Source organism: Phoxinus phoxinus (assembly GCF_949152265.1).
Source record: "Phoxinus phoxinus genome assembly, chromosome: 15".
In the NCBI taxonomy this organism is placed as follows: Eukaryota; Metazoa; Chordata; class Actinopteri; order Cypriniformes; family Leuciscidae; genus Phoxinus; species Phoxinus phoxinus.
The window spans coordinates 641,028-662,500 of record NC_136890.1 but is presented as its reverse complement, the minus strand read 5'-3'; the positions used below and the strand labels follow the sequence as shown (position 1 = coordinate 662,500).

The window sequence follows — 21,473 nt, the reverse complement described above, 5'->3', positions numbered from 1 at the left end:
TCTTGTGTCGTGTGTTCTCAGGCTGTGTCTGGCGTACGGTGGCTCGGATGTGACGCGCTGTTTCTTCTGGCTCATGCAGAGAGCAGGATTTCCCTACAGAGAGTGCCAGCTCAGCAACAAGCTGGACTGTGTGTTACTGCACCAGCTGAAGGAGTCCTTCTGCCATCTGGACCAGGTGAGCTCGCGGCACAGCTGGAGGAACTACTCGCTGTTCTACAGGCTGCTGACGCTGTTCTGGCGCCTCCTACAACAGATCCACACTCATCATGATCAAACACACTAATGTCCTCATGATCTCCAGCGTCCGCTCTTCCTCTCAGTCTCTGAAACTCTTCCAGCATCTGTCTCTCTAAGGCTGTTTACACGGAAACGATCTGAAGAGAAAACGCAAAAGTGGCGTTGCGTTATCACTTTTCATTCTGCGTTTAGACGAGCGTTATGGGGGGAATCTGCATATGGTGACGCAGAAGTGTGTGAGATTGGATGTAGTGTGCACTCCAGACGGCTAGGTGGCGATGTGAAGCACTGACAGTGAAAGAGACGCTGACACAGTTTCTCATGTTTAATACGGTAAAGCCGCTGCTTTAACCCTCGGTGCTCTTCGCCTGTCACTCAGAATTATAATTTTTTTTGTCAATGAAATTAATGCTATATTTTAGTTTGATAATGTTTAGTTATTTTCCTGTACTGGCGCATGCCTGTGACGTAAACGCGTACGCGACGCCTTCACTGTCTAGCAGACTTTTGCGTTTTTACCGTTTTTACTAGGGATGTCCAGATCCGATCACGTGGTTTCAGACTCGATCGGAATCGGACGTTACCTCCCGATCAGGACTCGGATATAATATATCTATATATATTCTCATTATTTTTTAACACTATAGTCAGGGGTGCACATAACTTTTTCAGTGAGTTACTCAGGTGAGGACCAGGAGATGGTGTTTGGTACTCACCCCATATGTAGCGTGGCCACAGCTGTCAATCATGACGTCACATTTCCATTTTTATAGCATAAAATAACTAACTAAAACCAAACTTATAAAATAAAAATAAACGAACACTTAAATTTACATCAGCGTGAAAAGAACGACTTAAAATGATAGAAAAAAAATTATTTGAAGTGTTATTTGATTGTTCAGATATATGTATTTGTATAAATTAAAGAGCACCTATTATGGAATTTTGAAATGTACCTTTCATGTAGTGTGTAACATAGATCTAAGTGAACAAAAACATCCTGCAAAGTTTGAAATATGAAAGTGCACCGTATATAAAGTTATTGTCTTTCAAAAGTAAGAGTCGACTCGGAGTCATTTTTATGAATCGTTAGAAGACCGAAGCTTTTTCTCTGACTAGATGACGTCAACTTGTCAAGTTATTTGAATACGATACGCCCACTTATTGCGCTCCAAGGCCAGCAGGGAAACATCACGGCGATGAGACGCTGTGTTCTGAAGTGCGGCTCAAAAGCAAACCTTTTTCATCTGCCCAAGGAGGAGCATTTGAAGACTAAGTGGCTACAATTCATATATACAACTATACCACAGAAGTATAGTCCGAGCCTTGTGCTTTGATCGCGCTATTTTGAAGACGATTGCTTTTTAAATGCAATCAAACTTGGATTCGCGAGCCGGCTGATATTGAAGGAAGGTTCATTTCCAAGTGTATTTGCATCAGCTTCCTCCTCCGTATCACAACCTGTAAGTGTTATTCATAATTGTTGCTTTTATGTTTTATGTAGCATGCTTAATAATTATTTTGTTTGTTGTGTAAGCACCGTTTAGCTTCTAGGTCTTCAATGGCAATTGTATTGAGATATGTGAAGTGTTTGTCGTTGTTTTCGGAGTTGTCTAAAGAATAGAGTAATACCTCGTAGTAACGTAACTGCATTTTTTTTTTTTTGTAAAAACGTTATGTTTATGCATCGGGCTAACGCAAACAAAGACTGATTGTGCTTTTACAATATGAACTCTGGGCTATCCTCGCTAACATAACATTCAATTCTTTATCTTATTTTTCGTTTTTTACTACAAACTACAAAGCAGTGGACTATAATCATTATTATAATACAATTTAATTGATAAAAGCATCATTGTACTCCGTGTTAAAAATAAGTATTATCTCTGTAAACACTGCTGGGTCATCTGACCAATCAACGCAGATTAGCGTCGCGCAAAGGAGGGGTTTGGAAAACGAGTCGTTGAACGATTCATTTGGGAGTCGGTGAGCAAATCAGGTAAAAATAAATGCATATTATACGACAACAAAAGTGTTTTTTGACATTGCATGCCCGTAAAACTGTTGTTGGGGACTCCCTAAACAACATTAGGAACATTTTAAATGTCATAATAGGTGCCCTTTAAATATAAATAATCCTTATTAAAGATATTAAAGAGCAGTGAATTTTCTCTTTTTATTTTGTTGTTTGATCAATATTAAGTGTACAGAAGGCATTAGGTTTATTACGCACTGTCACTTTAAGAGTGTGCAGATCCAATTGCACTGATGCACGGTACGTTCTGTAAAGACATAACCGACTGTGTTTACGTGAATACTCTCCAAAACGGACATTTAGACATAATGTTGTGTGTATTTGTCCATTCAGACGCGAAAGAGAGCTCGATTCAGTCCTTGCGCGCAGCGTCTATGTGCGGGGCTGCACGCTTCGGGTCGTGTGTGTGTGTGTTCGCACAGAAAAACATACCTAATAAAGCTGTCTTTCGCGTCGTCACTCTTATTCAGATCTATCCATATGTCTGCTCTTCTCTTTCTCCCAGACGTTTACATTTTTTAACGATTTGAGACATGCATGAAGCGCATGCCGACTCGGTAGATCAGCACGTTACAATTCAAATGTGCGCATCTTCCACAAACGCAAATCAGTTCTGACTGGATCACTTCCCCAATCGTCCCTCCCTTACATTTCCGTCTAGTTTTTATTCGTCATAGTGGTCGTCATTTAAAACAAGGTTTTTATTTAGTTATCGTCTCGTTTTCATCTGTGAAAAAATTTAATTAACACTGCCTAGGTTGCATTTTGGCGACAGTACGCAAAGGCGCGTAGTAACACAAGTGGCATTACGCATTCCTGATTTTTGTCGCGCATGCGTACCTGCGTACCAGTTATGTGCACCTCTGACTATAGTTATGCGGTGGCACAGAGCTAGACCCTTTTGACTCCACACAGAAACAGCAGCGCGTGCGGCATGACGAATCAAACCATGACGAACAAATCACTTTGTTGACATCACCAAAAGTGAAGAATTTATGTTATTTATTACTTGATTGTTCAAGCTACCTCACAGAAGTGCTCTGTTTGTTAACAGACTTGTTGAATGTTATAATAATGTGAATTAAATAAAAAATGAGGAACATCCTGGATCAGTTTTTTCGCTCTTCTTCATTCTTTTTTTATGTATTATAGAAGTATCGGATCGGGACTCGGTATCGGTACATACTCAAAATCAAATGACTCGGAGGCAAAAAAAACGGATCGGGACATCCCTAGTTTTTCCCCTTTAGACGGGAACGCGGCGGTGGAGCGTTTTTAAGATCTCCTCTCTGGAGGGGGGTTCCACTTTTTTGAGTTTTTAAGCCCCAAAAATGCCGTCGCCGTGTGAACGAAAGGCACATCCGATAAAATATTTTTACGTTTTCCCCCGCGAGCGTTCTCGTGTAAACAGGGCCTAAGCCCCGCCTCTCTGAGAGCTGCTCTGCTGTGATTGGTCAGAAAGCAAACGCTCATTATCATATCTGAATCTCAGCTCTTGATCACAGTGATACGAACAGTAACGATGGCGTGGGTTTAACCGCATCAATCTCAGAAAACAGCGTCGTCTTCACATGAACAACACGAGCCGAACTCTTCCAGTCTCAGATACACTAGTGTTTGAGAGACACGGTTCAGCCAATCAACACCAGAGGCTGGCATTATGCTAATTAGTTACAAACCTACACAGGTTCAGCAGGAAGTGAGACTGAATTACGGATGACTCGTTTCAGTTCAGAATCACTTCTTTAGTTTAGGAGACGACAACTAATCTCTGCAGAACTTCAACATTCACAGCCAGCTCGATCACACACTGCATGAAAGGGAATATCCCCCATGGTTTAAGTGTTTACATGTGTGTGTTCAATGTGTATATCCCCGTGTGTGTAATCTGATGTGTCATTGACTCGCAGGATATCTCTGGGCTGCAGGATCACGAGTTCCGCACACGCTTCCCAGAATCCCCAGTGCTGCTGTACCAGTTGCGGCTGGGAGACGAGAAACTGCAGGTAGAGACCCGGACGTTACCGATGCTTTAGCTCAATGATGTCTCAGTCAGTCCACGTTACTTCTAGTGTTTCAAAGCAGCTTCACAGAAATAAACCGGATAATAATAGACCTTGATCGGAGACAGTCATGGTTCCGCTCGAGTCCGTCCAGTGGTGACTGGGTCAGGTCAATAACTGCATCACAACAACCTGATGTGTAACCGCCGCTCTGCTCTCCAGGCTCCCATGGCGCTGTTCTACCCGGCTGCGTTTGGCATTGTGGGTCAGAAGATGACATCACTGCTGCACCGCTCTCAAGGCGACTCGGAGGATCCGCACGACGAGCACTTCCTGCTGAACACGCAGAGCAAGCAAGACCAGGCAAGACCAGGCAAACACTCCTGAGCTTTGAGTTTTCGTGTCCGTCATTCGGTGGCGGTGAATTATCAAACGCGTCGGGAAACTGGCCAACTCAAACCCGATCCGACATGTATGACGGAGGAAAGTTTCGCAGGCGGTGTGTGAGCGTGATTGACACAACGTGAGGTCGTATTTATGCTTTAGCGTGCGGGAGATTTGGGACTCGTGTGCGAGAAGCTCTAGTCTTGTGCCGGACGACATCAGCTGATCTGAGATTTAAAGGGACGGTTCCCCCAGGATGAGGACTCTGTCAGCATCGGTCACTCTAATGTCGTTCCAAACCCGCAGACTTTAGTTCTTCTTCGAAACGTTGTCATATTTGGGTGAACTATGCCTTTGTGTTTAAAACAACAATACTTTCACAACATGTCGTTCCGTTGCGCTGTTCCTGCCGGCGAGGGAACGTGCAGTCCGTGTCGGTGTCGAGTTTAGAGAGTGTAGGTCACATGTGCCGATCACAGAGGGAATATTGCAGTGTTTATTCCAATACGTCACAATTAGGGATGTCAATTTTCACAAATTCCCATGATCGGTCGTCGTTTAAATTAACGATCAATTAATCGTTAGCCTTAACACTGCACATGCGTCTGCCATGACGGCCAACAGCGTGACGGGTCGGCTAATCCTGCTCAACACGCGCTGTTCCTCACCAAATGAATGAGAATGGTTTTTAATCTAAATAAAGGGCCAGTAGGATTGTAAAATGTTTCGATGTGATTGATCATTTAATTAAATGAACTATATAATAATTAAATATAATGACTAAGCGTCACCAGCGCCGCCTCAGATGCAGAGTGTGTGACTGGACGTGCTCTCTCTGAACACACTGAACACGGCAACTAAACCCAATGCATCACAACCATTTAACACAATAGTGTTCTCATGTTGTGTAATAAGTCAGTCCCAAATTATTCATCGTTATTATTAGTCGTGTATTTCTGCTTGAGCCGCGCGCGCTGAATGAATATACCGTTAAACTGGAGCACTTAGTTTGCTAGCGCGTTATTGAACTCAAAGAAACGCATCCTATATGAGATTCATCAGATATATTCAAAAATATAGCTGCAAGCAGCCATTACGGGGCCAAGCGCAAAAGCAGACGACGAGATATGCCTACATGGCTGAAAGTGTGAGACAAACTGCAGCAAGGAGCAATTAAAGACATTTGAAGATGAATTTTGGCAAAATGGTTGAAAAATCACATACAATAACTAAAAATATGATTATCACTTTCGACCAATAGGTGGCGCAGTTACGAAACTGATGTGATGTGATCAGAGTGAAGTGACAATGACACATACAAAGTTTGGTGTCAATATGTCAAGGCATTGCAGATATAAAGCCTGAATAGTCATTTTGGCATCATGCCCCAACTTTGCCGCTGCGGTATATAAAAACGGTTTCGTCTATCAACACGAAATCCATAACTTTTACTCGGCACGGTCTGGAGATGACACGATCCGATTTTGGTGAAAATCGGACCTTCGGTCTAGGAGGAGTTCGAAAAAGTAGGTTTTAAAAGAAAATAAAGATGGCGGACAGGAAGTTTGGCTGACTATGGCAAAATTTGTATCTATGTTTTCAGCATAACCCAAGGAATCTATTGAGATCAGTGTCATTACTATAGGCAAATTTATTCAAAAGTTATTAGCATTTCGTGAAAATTTGTTACAACTTTTGACCAAAAGGTGGCGCTGTCTTTAAATCTGTTGAGTACTTTCAGGACATGGTGTTGATGGCACATACTGAGTTTCATAATGTTACAGCAATGCATTCGTTAAGTATAGCATTTTACATCACTAAACTGCATTGAAGTCAATGGGAATTTCATGTTTTGTTTAGTTTTAGCGCCACCAAGAGGCTCAATCCCACAGTTTTTTTTGTGTGTCCTCAGACTGAGCCCATGCATCTGTGTGTGAATTTTGGTGAAAATATCTCAATTAGATTCAACGTTATAGACATTTATGTGAAAAAACGCGTCAAAAACGACTGACACGTGACTTTGATTGAATTTTACTACCCCTTACGATCAATATTTTGAGATTTGGGCATTGTCATTTAGCTATCGACCTATGTTTCCAAACTTCTGACGGTGGTTTCGTCTCGATCGGACTAGCGGTTTCGAAGATATCGCCAAATGTTTTTTAAGCGCTAAATTACAACGCTGCACAAACCACATGCCGAAACCTGGCAAGTCTGGTATCGTTGGACTCGGCAACGATTCAGGAGTCTAAGGAGATGCCTCCCGTGAGAATAAGTTGACCACACCCAAAGTTATGAGCATTTGAAAAAAAAAAATATCCACTAGGTGGCGCTGTTTCGAAACTTCTCAGGCTCCTTCAGGGCATTGTACTGATGACCCGTACCGAGTTTCGTAAAAATTAGTTTATGCGTTCAAAAAATACAGCATTTTAGCACATAATTCAAAATGGCCGACAGACAAAATGGCCGATCTGGAAAAATTGGATATCAGTCGACTCGGCATGAAGCCCTGAATCTAACGAGACCACGTTTAGGATTCTTGGACAAACCGTTCAGAAGTTATAAGCCAAAATAGCAATTTTTTATATCTCCGGACCAGTAGGTGGCGCTGCGCCGAAACGCAGCATGCAGCTTCAGGTCATGCTTGTGATGACATGTACCAAGTTTGGTCTGAATACGATAAAGCGTTGCGGAGATACAGCCTTACGTCTATTTTCGCAAGTGCTACGTACAATTTGTTTGTGCGTTTATCAAAAACGGTTAAGCGAATCAACTTGAATTCCATAACTTTTTGTCGGCACTGCCTGAAGATGATCTGGTGCAATTTTGGTGAGAATCGGACAAACCGTCTAGGACGAGTTCGCAAAAGTAGTTTTTTTGGACAATTCAATATGGCGGACATATTTTTTTGACGGAAAATGACGTCATAGAGTGCAATCGAATCGGCATGAGCTCAGGAATCAGAGGAAAAAAGAATTTTGTTGATACGCCTTACGATTCAAAAGTTATTAGCATACAATTTCTGAAACTTTGGACAGGTGGTGGCGCTAGAGGGAATGAGTTAGAAACACCAAAATTGGTGTATTTGATGTTGGGACTGTCCTCTATCAGAATGTCAAACCAAAACAACTTTCCCGCATACGCTTCTATGGGCTGCCATAGACGCCCAGTCGGAAGAAGAAGAATAAGAACGGGAACAGATACAATAGGTGCCCGCACCTTCAGTGCTTGGCCCCTAATAAACATAATATTACTAAATATTTCTGCACAAAATGACGCGAATGCACAAGTGAACTTGAACTGAGTTACGTGCCACTCATTCAGAATGATCATGTTGTGGACGCGCTCGTCCTGGAGCAACTAAACTAATAATGCACAATGTTTTATTACAATATTGTTCTCTTTATAATGTTGTGTAATATGACAGTCCTGCCAATACTCATGATTAGTCGTGCAGTGCCGTTTGAGATATAGATCGGCATACACAAAATAAACACAATATTACAACTTACATTTGCATAACACAAAGGCTTGAATGAACACACACACTTACAGTCATAATGATGGTGTAAAATGGTCCCAAACAAAACACACTCGCTGTGTTGCGCGGTTGAGCAGCGCACGCATGACCTGCTTAATCATGACATCACTAGTCCAATAGAGAAGAAAAGCTCAACTTCAGTTTCATGCTGACTTCAGTTTTATAGTTGGCTCTTGTGAGGATAGACGAAAGCTGATGTGGCAGAATCGAGTTTGCCGCCTCTTCTCTACGAGAGACTCAGGACTAATTATCTACTTGTGGCAATTATCCGTTTAATAAGTGTGATAATGTACATACAGCCGTGTGTGTGTGTGTGTGTGTGTGTGTGTGTGTGTGTGTGTGTGTGTGTGTGTGTGTGTGTGTGTGTGTGTGTGTGTGTGTGTGTGTGTGTGTGTGTGTGTGTGTGTGTGTGTGTGTGTGTGATCTCAGAATAAACCCCTTCAGGCTGATGCAAGACCTGATCCTGATCACACTGTCGGGTTTATTCTGAGATCACACACACACACACACACACACTATAAAACCAGAACACAGCTGTACATCTTACGCTTCGTCTCATCCGAGCCTGAACACACACACACACACACACACACACACACCTGAAGGGGTTTATTCTGAGATAGCAACGGGCTGGATGTGCATTATCTCTTACATGACAGACTGAAACCGGGTGAGGAATGACTGTGTGTGTGTGTGTGTGTCAGTCCTCCAGAGCCACAGCGGACCGCAGAGCGTTCCCGAAGCCCGGCGGGGGGGAGGGCGAGTCCAGCATGGGCGACCCGCTGGAGAAGGGGAGTCTGGCTCAGGATCTGGAGCTCAGCCAGGCTCAAGCCGAGGGCCTGGTCCCCGGAGCCGAAGCCGAGGAGTCGTCAGCGCTGGTGTCCCGGAGCTCCGCCATCTCGCAGTTCGAGGGAAAAGCCCTCGGCATGGACAAGGCCATCTTACACAGCATCGACTCCTGCGGTGAGGCTCTCAGCACGGTGGACCAGCACACGTGAAGCTCTCAAACACATAACTCAAGCCTGTTCACACCAAGACAGGTTTCAAACTGATTTTTGGATTCGCTGTGGTTAACGGGACAGTTCTCCCGAGATTTAAAGATTAGCCCATGATTTACTCCCCCTGAAGCCATCCGTGTGTATGACATTCTCCTGTCAGAAGAACACAATCTGAGTTATATTAAACACTATCCTGCTCTTCCAAGCTTTATAATGGCAGTGAATTGCCGTTTCTGTTTTGAAGTCCATAAAAGTTTATCTATGGACAGATGCACTTTTATGATGGATATCTTTAGATTACATCTATAGATGGAATTATCTGATTTCAAACATAATATTATATTATATTAATTATATTGTTGTGTTTTTATACAGCGTAAGATGTACAGCTGTGTTCTACTTTTATAGTGTGTGTGTGTGTATGTGTGTGTGATGTACAGCTGTGTTCTGGTTTAATATTGTGTGTGTGTGTGTGTGTGTGTGTGTGTGTGTGTGTGTGTGTTCAGGCTCGGACGAGACAAAGCGTAAGATGTACAGCTGTGTTCTGGTTTAATATTGTGTGTGTGTGTGTGTGTGTTCAGGCTCGGACGAGACGAAGCGTAAGATGTACAGCTGTGTTCTGGTTTTATAGTGTGTGTGTGTGTGTGTATGTGTGTGTGATGTACAGCTGTGTTCTGGTTTAATATTGTGTGTGTGTTCAGGCTCGGACGAGACGAAGCGTAAGATGTACAGCTGTGTTCTGGTTTAATATTGTGTGTGTGTGTGTGTGTGTGTGTGTGTGTGTGTTCAGGCTCGGACGAGACGAAGCGTAAGATGTACAGCTGTGTTCTGGTGGTGGGCGGCGGCCTGATGTTTCCCGGAGCGCAGGAGTTTCTGCAGCAGCGAATCCTCAACAAGATGCCGCCATCCTTCCGCTGTCTGGTGGAGAACGTGGAGGTCATCACACGGCCCAAGGTGTGTGTAAGTGTGTGTGTGTGTGTGTGGGGTGGAGAACGTGGAGGTCATCACACGGCCCAAGGTGTGTGTGTGTGTGTGTGTGTGTGTGTGTGTGTAAGCGCTCGCAGGAGAGCGTCACTGAATAATATTTACATGTTTTTGAAGCGCTGATCATTGTAGCCAATCACAGACAATGAGTGTGTGAACACAACGGCCAATCAGAGGCGTTTATGATTCCGCTCAAACCGTCACATTATTTAAATTTCAGTATCGACTTGGTACCGAAGTCTGGAGTTTTTTGCACAACACTAACATTCACTTTTCAGTGAGTAAATTGTGTGTTTGTGAAGGATTGTGAGTGAGGATGGGCGTCCCTCACACGAGCCGGATGGCATTTTTGGGGCCTGTAGTTTTTAATGTCCGGATGCGAACCCTACCCATAATGCCCTGCGCTGTGGCTCTCCGCAGGACACTGATGCGCGCGTGACTGCGTGGAAGGGTGGGTCGGTGCTGGCGTGTCTGGACACCACACAGGAGCTGTGGATCCACCAGCGCGAGTGGCAGCGCTTCGGTGTGCGGATGCTCCGCGAGCGAGCCGCCTTCGTCTGGTGAGCCGCCCTCCTGCTGAGGACTCTGGGTAGCGGATCACTGCTGAGGACTCTGGGTAGCGGATCACTGCTGAGCACTCTGGGTAGCGGATCACTGCTGAGCACTCTGGGTAGCGGATCACTGCTGAGGACTCTGGGTAGCGGATCACTGCTGAGGACTCTGGGTAGCGGATCTCCTGCTGAGGACTCTGGGTGAGCCGCCCTCCTGCTGAGGACTCTGGGTAGCGGATCACTGCTGAGGACTCTGGGTAGCGGATCACTGCTGAGGACTCTGGGTGAGCCGCCCTCCTGCTGAGGACTCTGGGTAGCGGATCACTGCTGAGGACTCTGGGTAGCGGATCACTGCTGAGGACTCTGGGTGAGCCGCCCTCCTGCTGAGGACTCTGGGTGAGCCGCCCTCCTGCTGAGGACTCTGGGTGAGCCGCCCTCCTGCTGAGGACTCTGGGTAGCGGATCACTGCTTATTACACACCAGGACAACAACAGGCCTGTCGAACATAAAACTATTTCATATTCCAGTGGGAGTTTTTCATAGAAAGTAAGTATTTTGTATTCTGCCTAATGTCAGCGGTCAGAACTGTTCCCTGTGTCCACTGCTTCTTACTAAAGCCATGTTTATTTAAAAGATACTTATTAAAAAGTGCTTCTTTATATTTCAAATAAGTTACTATTTACATTTCCTCCAACAGTTCTGGAACTGAACAGCTTTTGTAGAGTCTCATTATGTAATAATTGCATAAAATGTCATGTCAAATGTACTTTTCATAATGTGATCATTTTCTCAACAAAACCCAATAAAGTTGTGAACAGTGTAATAATGTTTGCTTAATTATTACTTACTATGACAACTCGTAGTGTAGTAAAGCACTACATCATCGAATAAGTTAAATATTTATAATGGAATATAAATATTGAGTATCATGTAATAACATTGTTGCATAATGATATTTTATGATAAATTGATTACATTATGAAATAACCAAAAAACTTAATTTCTTTCTAAGTACCGGTATTAAGTTTATCTTTCTGACCCCATTGGCAGATATTTGTTCTCGTTTTCATTAAACTCTTTGTCATTCTAAATGTCATTCTTTACTGCTAAAAGTTTACTTAAAGTAGAGTAGAGTAGGTTACTAGTTTACGTAAAGTAGTTTACTGCTCAAATGTACAATATTCACCAACACCTTGACTACACTCCACACCATCTCCACAGCTTTTCTGACCCCCGTCCACCCATACACACTCTCTTCTTTTCACCTGCCCTCTCTCTCAGAACTCACCGAACTCATCCAGAAGTCCAAATCGTCCACATGTCAACTAGACCCTCTCCTACACATCTGGTCAAATCCTGCCTCCCTTCTCTGCTCCCTGTCATCTCTGCCATCATTCCCTCCTCTCACCACTGGAACTGTCCCCACATCCTTAAAAACTGCTGTCATTACACCTATCCTGAAAAAGCCTGGTGCTGACCCTTCCATTTTCAACAACTTCCGTCCTATATCCAACTTACCCTACATTTCCAAAATTCTTGAAAAAGTAGTCACCACTCAAATACATTCTCACCTTTCTCACAACAATCTCTATGAACAGTTCCAGTCTGGTTTCCGCCCACTCCACAGCACAGAAACAGCACTGATAAAAATCACCAATGACCTTCTCATGGCAGCTGACTCTGGACTACTCACCGTCCTCATCCTCCTTGACCTGAGTGCGGCCTTTGACACCATTTGTCATACCACCCTCCTCAAAAAGATTGTCATCCATTGGTATTACCCACACTTCACTAAACTGGCTCACATCCTACCTCTCTGGCCGCACTCAGTTCATTCAGCTTAAGTCATTCAAATCCACTTCCTCTCCCGTCACTACAGGTGTGCCCCAGGGCTCTGTCCTGGGGCCCCTTCTTTTTATTATCTACCTTCTTCCCCTTGGAAATATTCTCAGTAAATTCAATGTTAATTTTCACTGCTACGCGGATGACATCCAGCTCTACCTCACCACAAAGCCCACATCCACTCTTCCACTCACTACCCTCACTGATTGCATTGCAGAAATAAAATCCTGGCTTACCCTCAACTTCCTTAAACTTAATAGTGATAAAACCGAGGTTCTCCTCATTGGTGCCAAAACTAACAGTTTCTCCATCAAAATTGATAATTCCTCCGTCACACCTCCGTCACAGATATCATTCCACAAAGTGATGGTGTCAGTGACCACTTCCTGGTAACTTGTATATTACGGACTACAGTACTATGTCATACTGCGCCGCGTTACCGACCAGGCAGAACAATCCTTCCATCCACCATAGATAATTTCTCAAATTGCTTATCTGATTTGTCTCAGTTACTGCCTGAACCCAAACAAACAGACGAATTAGAGGAAGTAACTAGCACTATGAGCACCATTCTCTCTAGAACATTGGATATTGTTGCACCCATTAGATTAAAAAAGGTCAGAGAGAAAAGTAAAGCACCATGGTACAACAATACTACGCATGTTCTAAAGAGAGAAACCCGTAACTTAGAGCGCAAATGGAAACAAACTAATTTAGAGGTCTTTAGAATTGCGTGGAAAGACAGTATGTCACGTTATAAAAAGGCCCTAAAAGCGGCAAGGGCTGAGCATCTCCGCAAACTAATAGAAAACAACCAAAATAATCCAAGATTTTTATTTACCACCGTGGCTAGACTAATAAATAAACAAACGTCACCTGACCAAAATATCCCGTTACAGTTTAGCAGTAATGATTTCATGAACTTCTTCACTGAGAAAATAGAAAGCATCAGAACCACAATTGTAAACACTCAATCTTCAATCGCGCCTTATAAATCAGCCTCAATTATCACCCCGCAAGAACAATTACAGCGCTTTACAACTATAGAACAAAAAGAGCTAAATAAACTTATCACTGCATCTAAACCAACAACATGTTTATTAGATCCAATACCCACTAAACTACTGAAAGAAGTGTTACCTGTAGTGGAAGAGCCTCTACTCAATATTATTAACTCGTCTCTATCTTTAGGACATGTTCCAAAAACATTCAAGCTGGCAGTTATAAAACCTCTTATTAAGAAACCACAATTAGATCCAAATAACCTAGCAAATTACAGACCCATTTCAAATCTTCCATTTATGTCTAAAATATTAGAAAAAGTTGTGTCCGCTCAACTGTGCTCTTTTTTGCAAGAAAATGACATCTATGAAAAGTTTCAGTCTGGATTCAGGCCGCACCATAGCACAGAAACTGCGCTCGTTAAAATCATTAATGATTTACTTTTAGCTTCGGACCAAGGCTGTATCTCAATACTAGTTTTACTTGATCTTAGTGCTGCGTTCGATACTATAGATCACACAATACTCTTAGATCGACTACAAAATTATACTGGCGTTCAAGGACAAGCATTAAGCTGGTTTAGATCATACTTATCTGACCGCTACCATTTTGTCTATTTAAATGGAAAAAAATCGATCATAACTTCAGTAAACTATGGAGTGCCGCAGGGATCTGTGCTAGGCCCTCTATTATTCTCAATATATATGCTGCCACTTGGAAATATTATAAGGAAACATGGAATTAGTTTCCATTGTTATGCTGATGACACTCAATTATATATTTCATCACGGCCGGATGAAAACGCTAAATTATCAAAATTGACAGAGTGTGTTAAAGATATAAAAGATTGGATGACGCGTAATTTTCTTCTATTAAATCCAGACAAGACGGAGGTAGAGGTCTTCAGGTGAACCCGTTGACCCGTTGACCCGGGACCCGACCCGGGACCCGTACGGGTTCGGGTCTATATTTTAAATGATCAGCCGGGTCCGGGTCGGGTCGAATCTATTACTTCGGGTCCCGGGTCTGTTTAACATTGTGTGTAATACCCGTGCGAGTCATCAAATCTCAAAAATGCGTCTTGTCACACTCATATTTACTATATTTTAAATCAGTAACATAATCTGAGGTGAACTGTCACATGAATGTTTACTTTGACACTCAAAATAATGTAAGAAATTATAGTCTGCCCCGATCCAACTTCCACTCCAATATATACATTTATATCAGAATGTTCCTTCACCTAAAAGAGCTTAATTATCATATAGAGACAATTACATCCAATCTCAGTAATATGTAAATAAATAGCTTCACAGAGGGCAACCAACCACCATTTTGATTACAGGGACTTCAAATAGCTTGTCACCTTAAGCATTTGACCGTTCTAACAGAAGATCAAAGATGTGATCACTTCAGATAGATTGTATCACCTAAACCTTTTGCTGTTCTGATTTCATTTACATTAAGAGTTGACCATTTGGGTTGATCATATCCTGAACAAATGGTAGTCAATTGTAGAATGGGAATGGGACACAGAGAATCTTCTCAGACAAGGGGGTGTCTCAACTTCATTAACATACAGACCACAGCTGTCACAATAAGAGCAACTTAATTTACATTAAGAGTTGAAAACTGTATTAGGATAAAAGGTTTGAGATTTGGATGATCTGGGTTCATTCTGACGCCGGTGAACCCAAGGTGCTTTTGTGTACCTTGCCACTACTTTGCTGTAATAAACTTCATTTTTGAGATCTTCGACGTCCACATCATTTTTTCTTACATTGGCGAGCCAGCCCAGTCGACGGATTTCCAACAAAGAAGAGAAAAGGTAAGAAAAAGCTGTTTTCTTTCATTTATGCTGTTTTTGTCAAGGAATTCCTCGTTTTAAAAGAATCTAGAAAAGAAAAATTAAGGACAGAAGAGATCGAATTTGGTTTATTCAGTATTAGCAGGAGGAGTTTTAAGCCTATTCCGTACAATTTTGTTTAAGATTCTAACGTAACTGAATAAGCCCGAAGCAGTGTGGTGGCAGACTTGTATTGGAATTGTTGTTTCTAAAGTAATTGAAACAAAGTGCTTAAGTGTAAAGTTTCTAAAGTAACTGAAACTTGGTGTTGGTCTCTTATAATTCTGTTAAGATTCTAAAGTAACTGAATAACCCGAAGTAGTGTGGTGGCAGAGTTATATTAGATTGGTTGTTTCTAAAGTAACTGAAACAAATGTGTAGGTTTCTAACGTACTTGAAACTGATTGTTGTAATGATTCTGAGGAAATTCTAAAGTAATTGAATAGACCCGACGCAGTGTGGTCACAGAATTATTTCACAATTGTGTGTTATAGCATAGGCTAGACTACTGAGTCTGATGTGCCGTGACTTTGTGAAGTTTAAAACAAAGAACCCGAAGCAGTGTGGTTTTGCCCGACGTACTGTGGCATTGTTTTAAAATTTATAAATATTGTTTGAACCCGAAGTACTGATAAGCAATACTGTTTAAAAAAATAACATAAAAACCCGACGTAGTGTGGTTGTCCGACGTACTGTGACAGTGTTAATTTTTTATATTGTTTATGGCCGAAGTACTGATGAGCAGACTGTTTTAAGAAAATAACATAAAAACCCGACGTAGTGTGGTTGTCCGACGTACTGTGACAGTGTTAATTTTTTATATTGTTTATGCCAGAAGTAATGATAAGCAGACTGTTTTAAGAAAATAACATAAAAACCCGACGTAGTGTGGTTATGTCCGACGTACTGTGACAGTGTTAGTTTTTTGATATAATTTGTTTATGGTCGAAGTACTGGGATTTATCAAGCTGTTTTAAGGAAAATAAATAAATAAATGAAAAAAAACACAAGAACCCGACGTAATGCGGTTGTGTCCGACGTACTGTGACAGTGTTGTTTTTAATTTTTATTTTTTTTCCCAAAACGATTTTGTGTAAAATTTAAGGTCCTAAGGACTGTGACTTTGATTAGGTTTAGAAGGTTCGCTCAGTGTGCTGGTTGTGTTCATTTGCATACAATCTGGGAATAAATTGACTAACGAATATCTAAAAGCATCTAGATAACGCAGTCATTTAAATCAGACGTTGTGAATACACAAGTTATTGTAAAGCCAGATATAACTTTTAAATGGAAGAAATTATTGTTAAATACATCGCTAAACACGGTTCTCAGGGATTGTTTGATGGAATAGAAAATATTGTTGATAAACCATATGAGTGGGCTATCGTGGTTTGCTTGAGAAAATAGGCAATTTAGAAACCCAGTTAGCACTGTTGAAAGGAAATAATGAAGAATTAATTCACAACTTGTCAAATCTATCACTGCACGAGCAACATGACTCAGTCACAAGCACATGCTGATGCAAATTAGAATGAGTTTTTATGATAGTAACATATTTTAGAAAATGGTTTACTATCAAAAAGGGGGTGATTCCTTATGAAGCATGTTTTATTAGCGTTGATATGTAGTTGAAATTCATAATAATTGTTTAAATGACATTAATTTTGAAATTATTTTTTTGAGACATTACTGATGTTTGATGTTTCGAGATGAAACTTCTGTGATTTTGATGTTTGAATGTGAAAAGATGCTTGTGGGGGAAAGGGGGGCAACCTCTTCTTTTGATTATAGTTTCAGATATAAGCATCAAGATGTTTGTCTGAAATGTGTAACCTCCTGGAGAAAGGTGATCTGGTCGTTTGAAGGACGAGAAGGAAGTGGAGCCAGGGGATTTTCTCAAGAAAAAGAAAAGAATAGAGATATCCAGACCTGCAAGATCCAGAACTCCAGGCCTAAAAGTTAGGATGGAATGAACTGATGAAGAGGCACATACTTGAACAGTGACTGCTTCTTCTAGAAGAATGGTCCAAGAAAAGAAAAAGAAAAAAAAGAAGAAAAAAAAGAAAAAGAAAAAAAAGAAGAAAAAAAAAAGAAAAAGAAAAAGAAAAAAAAAGAAAAAATGGACAATGGGAAGTGAAACAAGAGGAGATTTCAGAAACAAACCGTTTCAGAGACTACGGACAGCAGTTTCTCCACATAGAGGGAAAACAAGTGGATAAAGGATGTCCACACTGATAAAAATGGACACAAAATGACACACACACACACACGGACACAAAATTACACACACACACACACACACACACACACACACACACACACACACACACTATTGTCTATTGATTGTTGATTATTTGAGTTATCAAAACTAAACAATATGCTAACATCACTGATGAGAACACCACTGAACATTTGACATTGTGAGAGCCCAACAAGGCCTTGAAGAAAGACAAGATTTTTGCTAAACAAATGCATGATGGAGATGTGGCCTATTCTGGTTTAATTTGGAATGTAACCGTTAAAACGGCTGTATGTGTATGTATCTTTCTTATTATTTGCCAATGCATTATGTTATGTATTCTGTTTAAACATTAGATTATTGTTAGATTATAGATAATTCCATGATCAATATTGAATGTTCCAAGTGGATATAATGGTTCTTGGTTACCTCGGTAAAAAAAAAAAAGAAAAAAAAAAAAAAAAGTAAATTTCATTATCACAAACTATGATAATTTTGCTCAAGTGAAGTAGAGCCATAACTCGGTGTGCAGGAGGCGTAGATCCCAAAGACGGGTAAGATTCTCCGATGGCCATAAGGGAACAACCTAAGCCAGGGCTACGCCGCCACTGAGGCACCTGCCCACCAGGAAAGGGAGGTGTTATCTATGAAAAGGGAGTGGTTTTGATGCTTCTTTTGGGCCAAGAGCATCACAGGGGGGTCTGTAAGAAATTATAGTCTGCCCCGATCCAACTTCCACTCCAATATATACATTTATATCAGAATGTTCCTTCACCTAAAAGAGCTTAATTATCATATAGAGACAATTACATCCAATCTCAGTAATATGTAAATAAATAGCTTCACAGAGGGCAACCAACCACCATTTTGATTACAGGGACTTCAAATAGCTTGTCACCTTAAGCATTTGACCGTTCTAACAGAAGATCAAAGATGTGATCACTTCAGATAGATTGTATCACCTAAACCTTTTGCTGTTCTGATTTCATTTACATTAAGAGTTGACCATTTGGGTTGATCATATCCTGAACAAATGGTAGTCAATTGTAGAATGGGAATGGGACACAGAGAATCTTCTCAGACAAGGGGGTGTCTCAACTTCATTAACATACAGACCACAGCTGTCACAATAAGAGCAACTTAATTTACATTAAGAGTTGAAAACTGTATTAGGATAAAAGGTTTGAGATTTGGATGATCTGGGTTCATTCTGACGCCGGTGAACCCAAGGTGCTTTTGTGTACCTTGCCACTACTTTGCTGTAATAAACTTCATTTTTGAGATCTTCGACGTCCACATCATTTTTTCTTACAATAAATTGCGTTAAAAAGCATATTTTAGGTTGATCCATCCAGCTAGCGCGCATTTGCAGTCAAGCGCGTGTCATGTTTCTATGGCAACCAGTTACCAGAAGCAGAGCTTCAGTGAGGGACAGCCAAACCGCACTTTAGATTTTACAATGTCAATTAATCGTTTTGTTCAATCTTAAAGTTTTAGTGGTCAGATTCAGACTCGATGATGCAGAGCAGAGAGCACGGAGATGATAAATAACGTCAGCGCAGCGGCCATGGCACTGAACGAGCAATCGTTATTATAGTTCAAAAAGGCAAACAGCCAAAAGTTATTGTGCGAGTTAGCAGCTAACTCGTTTAATTTGTCATCCGTCACCGTGAGTCCGTGACATCATGTGGACTTTTGAAGCTGAAATAACAAGGATTAAGCTTGGACTTGGTGGAATAACGAGAGGAATAACATGGATAACTTTCTTGTCGGAGCCGAAGGATTGTAATGCATCACAGCCAGTCAGGTAACGTAACGTTACAAGGAAAGGATGGAGAGACTACTAACTTTACGCTGCTACGGCTCCTTAAATTAGGTAAGACAAAAAGTTGTAATTTTTCGCAACAGGTTTATTGACTTGTAATAGCAGTTTAAGGTGGAAAATGTGACAATCGGGTCCAGTCGGGTCTGTGTCTTCCCGGCAGTTTCGGGTCCAGCTTACAAAAAAATTATCGGGTCTGCACGGGTCCGGGTCCAGCTTTTGAAATAATAGTCGGGTCCGGGTCGGTTCGGTGTAGCAAATTACGGGTCCCTTCCGGTTCGGGTAAGAATTTTTGGACCCGTGAAGACCTCTAGACGGAGGTACTACTCATCGGTTCAAAAAACCGCCCACAAAACCTCTCACAATACAACTTTAACATAGTAGGATGTCCTGCTACTTTATCCTCTACAGTAAAAGACCTGGGTGTCATACTAGACTGCGACCTGTCTTTTAAAAATCATATTTCATATGTTACAAAAACGGCATTTTTCCACCTTAGAAACATTGCTAAGCTACGTAATATGCTATCAGTTTCTGATGCAGAAAAGTTAGTTCATGCATTCATGACCTCGAGACTAGATTACTGTAATGCTCTATTAGCTGGTTGTCCTGCATCCTCAATAAACAAGCTACAGTTAGTCCAAAATGCAGCCGCTAGAGTTCTTACCAGATCAAGAAAATATGATCATATAACACCTATCTTATCATCACTACATTGGTTACCTATAAAGTTCCGTATTAATTATAAGGTATTGTTACTGACTTATAAAGCCCTAAATGGCTTAGCTCCAGTTTATTTAACGGATCTTCTATCGCCCTATAATCCATCGCGCTCTTTAAGATCGCTAAATTCGAGGCTTTTGGTTATACCTAGGATATCTAAGTCCACCAAAGGAGGGAGAGCATTCTCACATTTAGCTCCAAAACTCTGGAATAGCCTTCCTGATACTGTTCGTTGCTCAGAGTCGCTCTCCCAGTTCAAAACTAGATTAAAGACGCATCTCTTTAACCAGGCATTCATATAAATGTTTTAATCTTACAGTTAAATCCGGCCTCTAGTTCATAACCGCCAGAGGAGAACTGGCCCCCGACTGAGCCTGGGTTCTCCCAAGGTTTTTTTTTCTCCATTAGGTCACCTGATGGAGTTTTAGGTCACCATTAGGTCACCTGATGGAGTTTTTCGTTTCCTTGCCACTGTTGCCTTTGGCTTGCTCAGTTGGGGATATTCAATTTAATGAATCAATCAATATTACTATTGATTAGCATTACCAAACATGGACGTTTTATTATTATTTTAATTTAATACTGTGAAGCTGCTTTGATACAATCTGTATTGTGAAAAGCGCTATACAAATATTCTTGACTTGACTTGACTTGACACCTTCCCCTCAGGTTAAGAGTCTGGGTGTCATCCTTGACAGCACACTATCATTTCAACCACACATCAATAACATCACCCGGTCAGCCTACTTCCACTTCCGTAACATTAATCGTCTTCGCCCCTCCCTCACCCCCCACACCGCTGCCACTCCAGCAGCTTCACTGGCTCCCTATTCAGTTCCGTATCCAGTTCAAGGTCCTCTTGCTGACATTCAAAGCCATCCACAACCTCTCTCCCCCGTATTTATCTGATCTCCTACATGTCTCCACTCCATCTGGTTTTCTCAGATCCTCCTCCACATTACACCTGTCTGTCCCACCTGCCCGTCTCAGAGCATTCAGCCGCTCTGCTCCCCGCCTTTGGAATTCCCTTCCACTTCATCTCAAAAACATGGATTCTTTCCCTCATTTCAAAACTGGACTCAAAATCTTTGTTTAAACAAGCCTATTCGTTGTAGCACCCATTCATCTGTAATTCTACTTGATTTTAAATTGATTTTAATCTCTCTATTATTTGTTTATTGTATTAACTTTTATGTATGCCTGTACGGTGACCTTGAGTGTCAGAAAGGCGCCTTTTAAATAAAATGTATTATTGTCTTAATATTT

The 21,473-nt window shown here is 41.5% G+C and overlaps 1 protein-coding gene and 1 long non-coding RNA gene across 3 annotated transcripts in view; one reads left to right on the top strand and one right to left on the bottom strand.

The window, feature by feature from the left end:
* Positions 1–11,553, top strand: part of actr8 (actin related protein 8) — a gene marked incomplete at its 3' end in the record, with an annotated part of 24,588 nt that extends 13,035 nt beyond the window's left edge. Inside the window, exons 8-13 of one of the 2 annotated variants that reach the window (XM_079636429.1) lie at positions 22–175; positions 4,183–4,278; positions 4,498–4,638; positions 8,905–9,163; positions 9,989–10,152; positions 10,603–11,553. In XM_079636429.1, coding sequence (XP_079492555.1) covers positions 22–175; positions 4,183–4,278; positions 4,498–4,638; positions 8,905–9,163; positions 9,989–10,152; positions 10,603–10,746 — 958 coding nt within the window. The remainder of the gene's footprint in view (positions 1–21; positions 176–4,182; positions 4,279–4,497; positions 4,639–8,904; positions 9,164–9,988; positions 10,153–10,602) is intronic. The other variant, XM_079636430.1, reaches the window with a different exon arrangement.
* LOC307011101 lies at positions 10,830–21,473 on the bottom strand. Its single transcript, XR_013800352.1, has 3 exons — positions 20,866–21,473; positions 11,003–12,912; positions 10,830–10,918 (listed from the first exon to the last, which is right to left on the bottom strand). It is a non-coding gene; the product is annotated as an uncharacterized lncRNA (long non-coding RNA).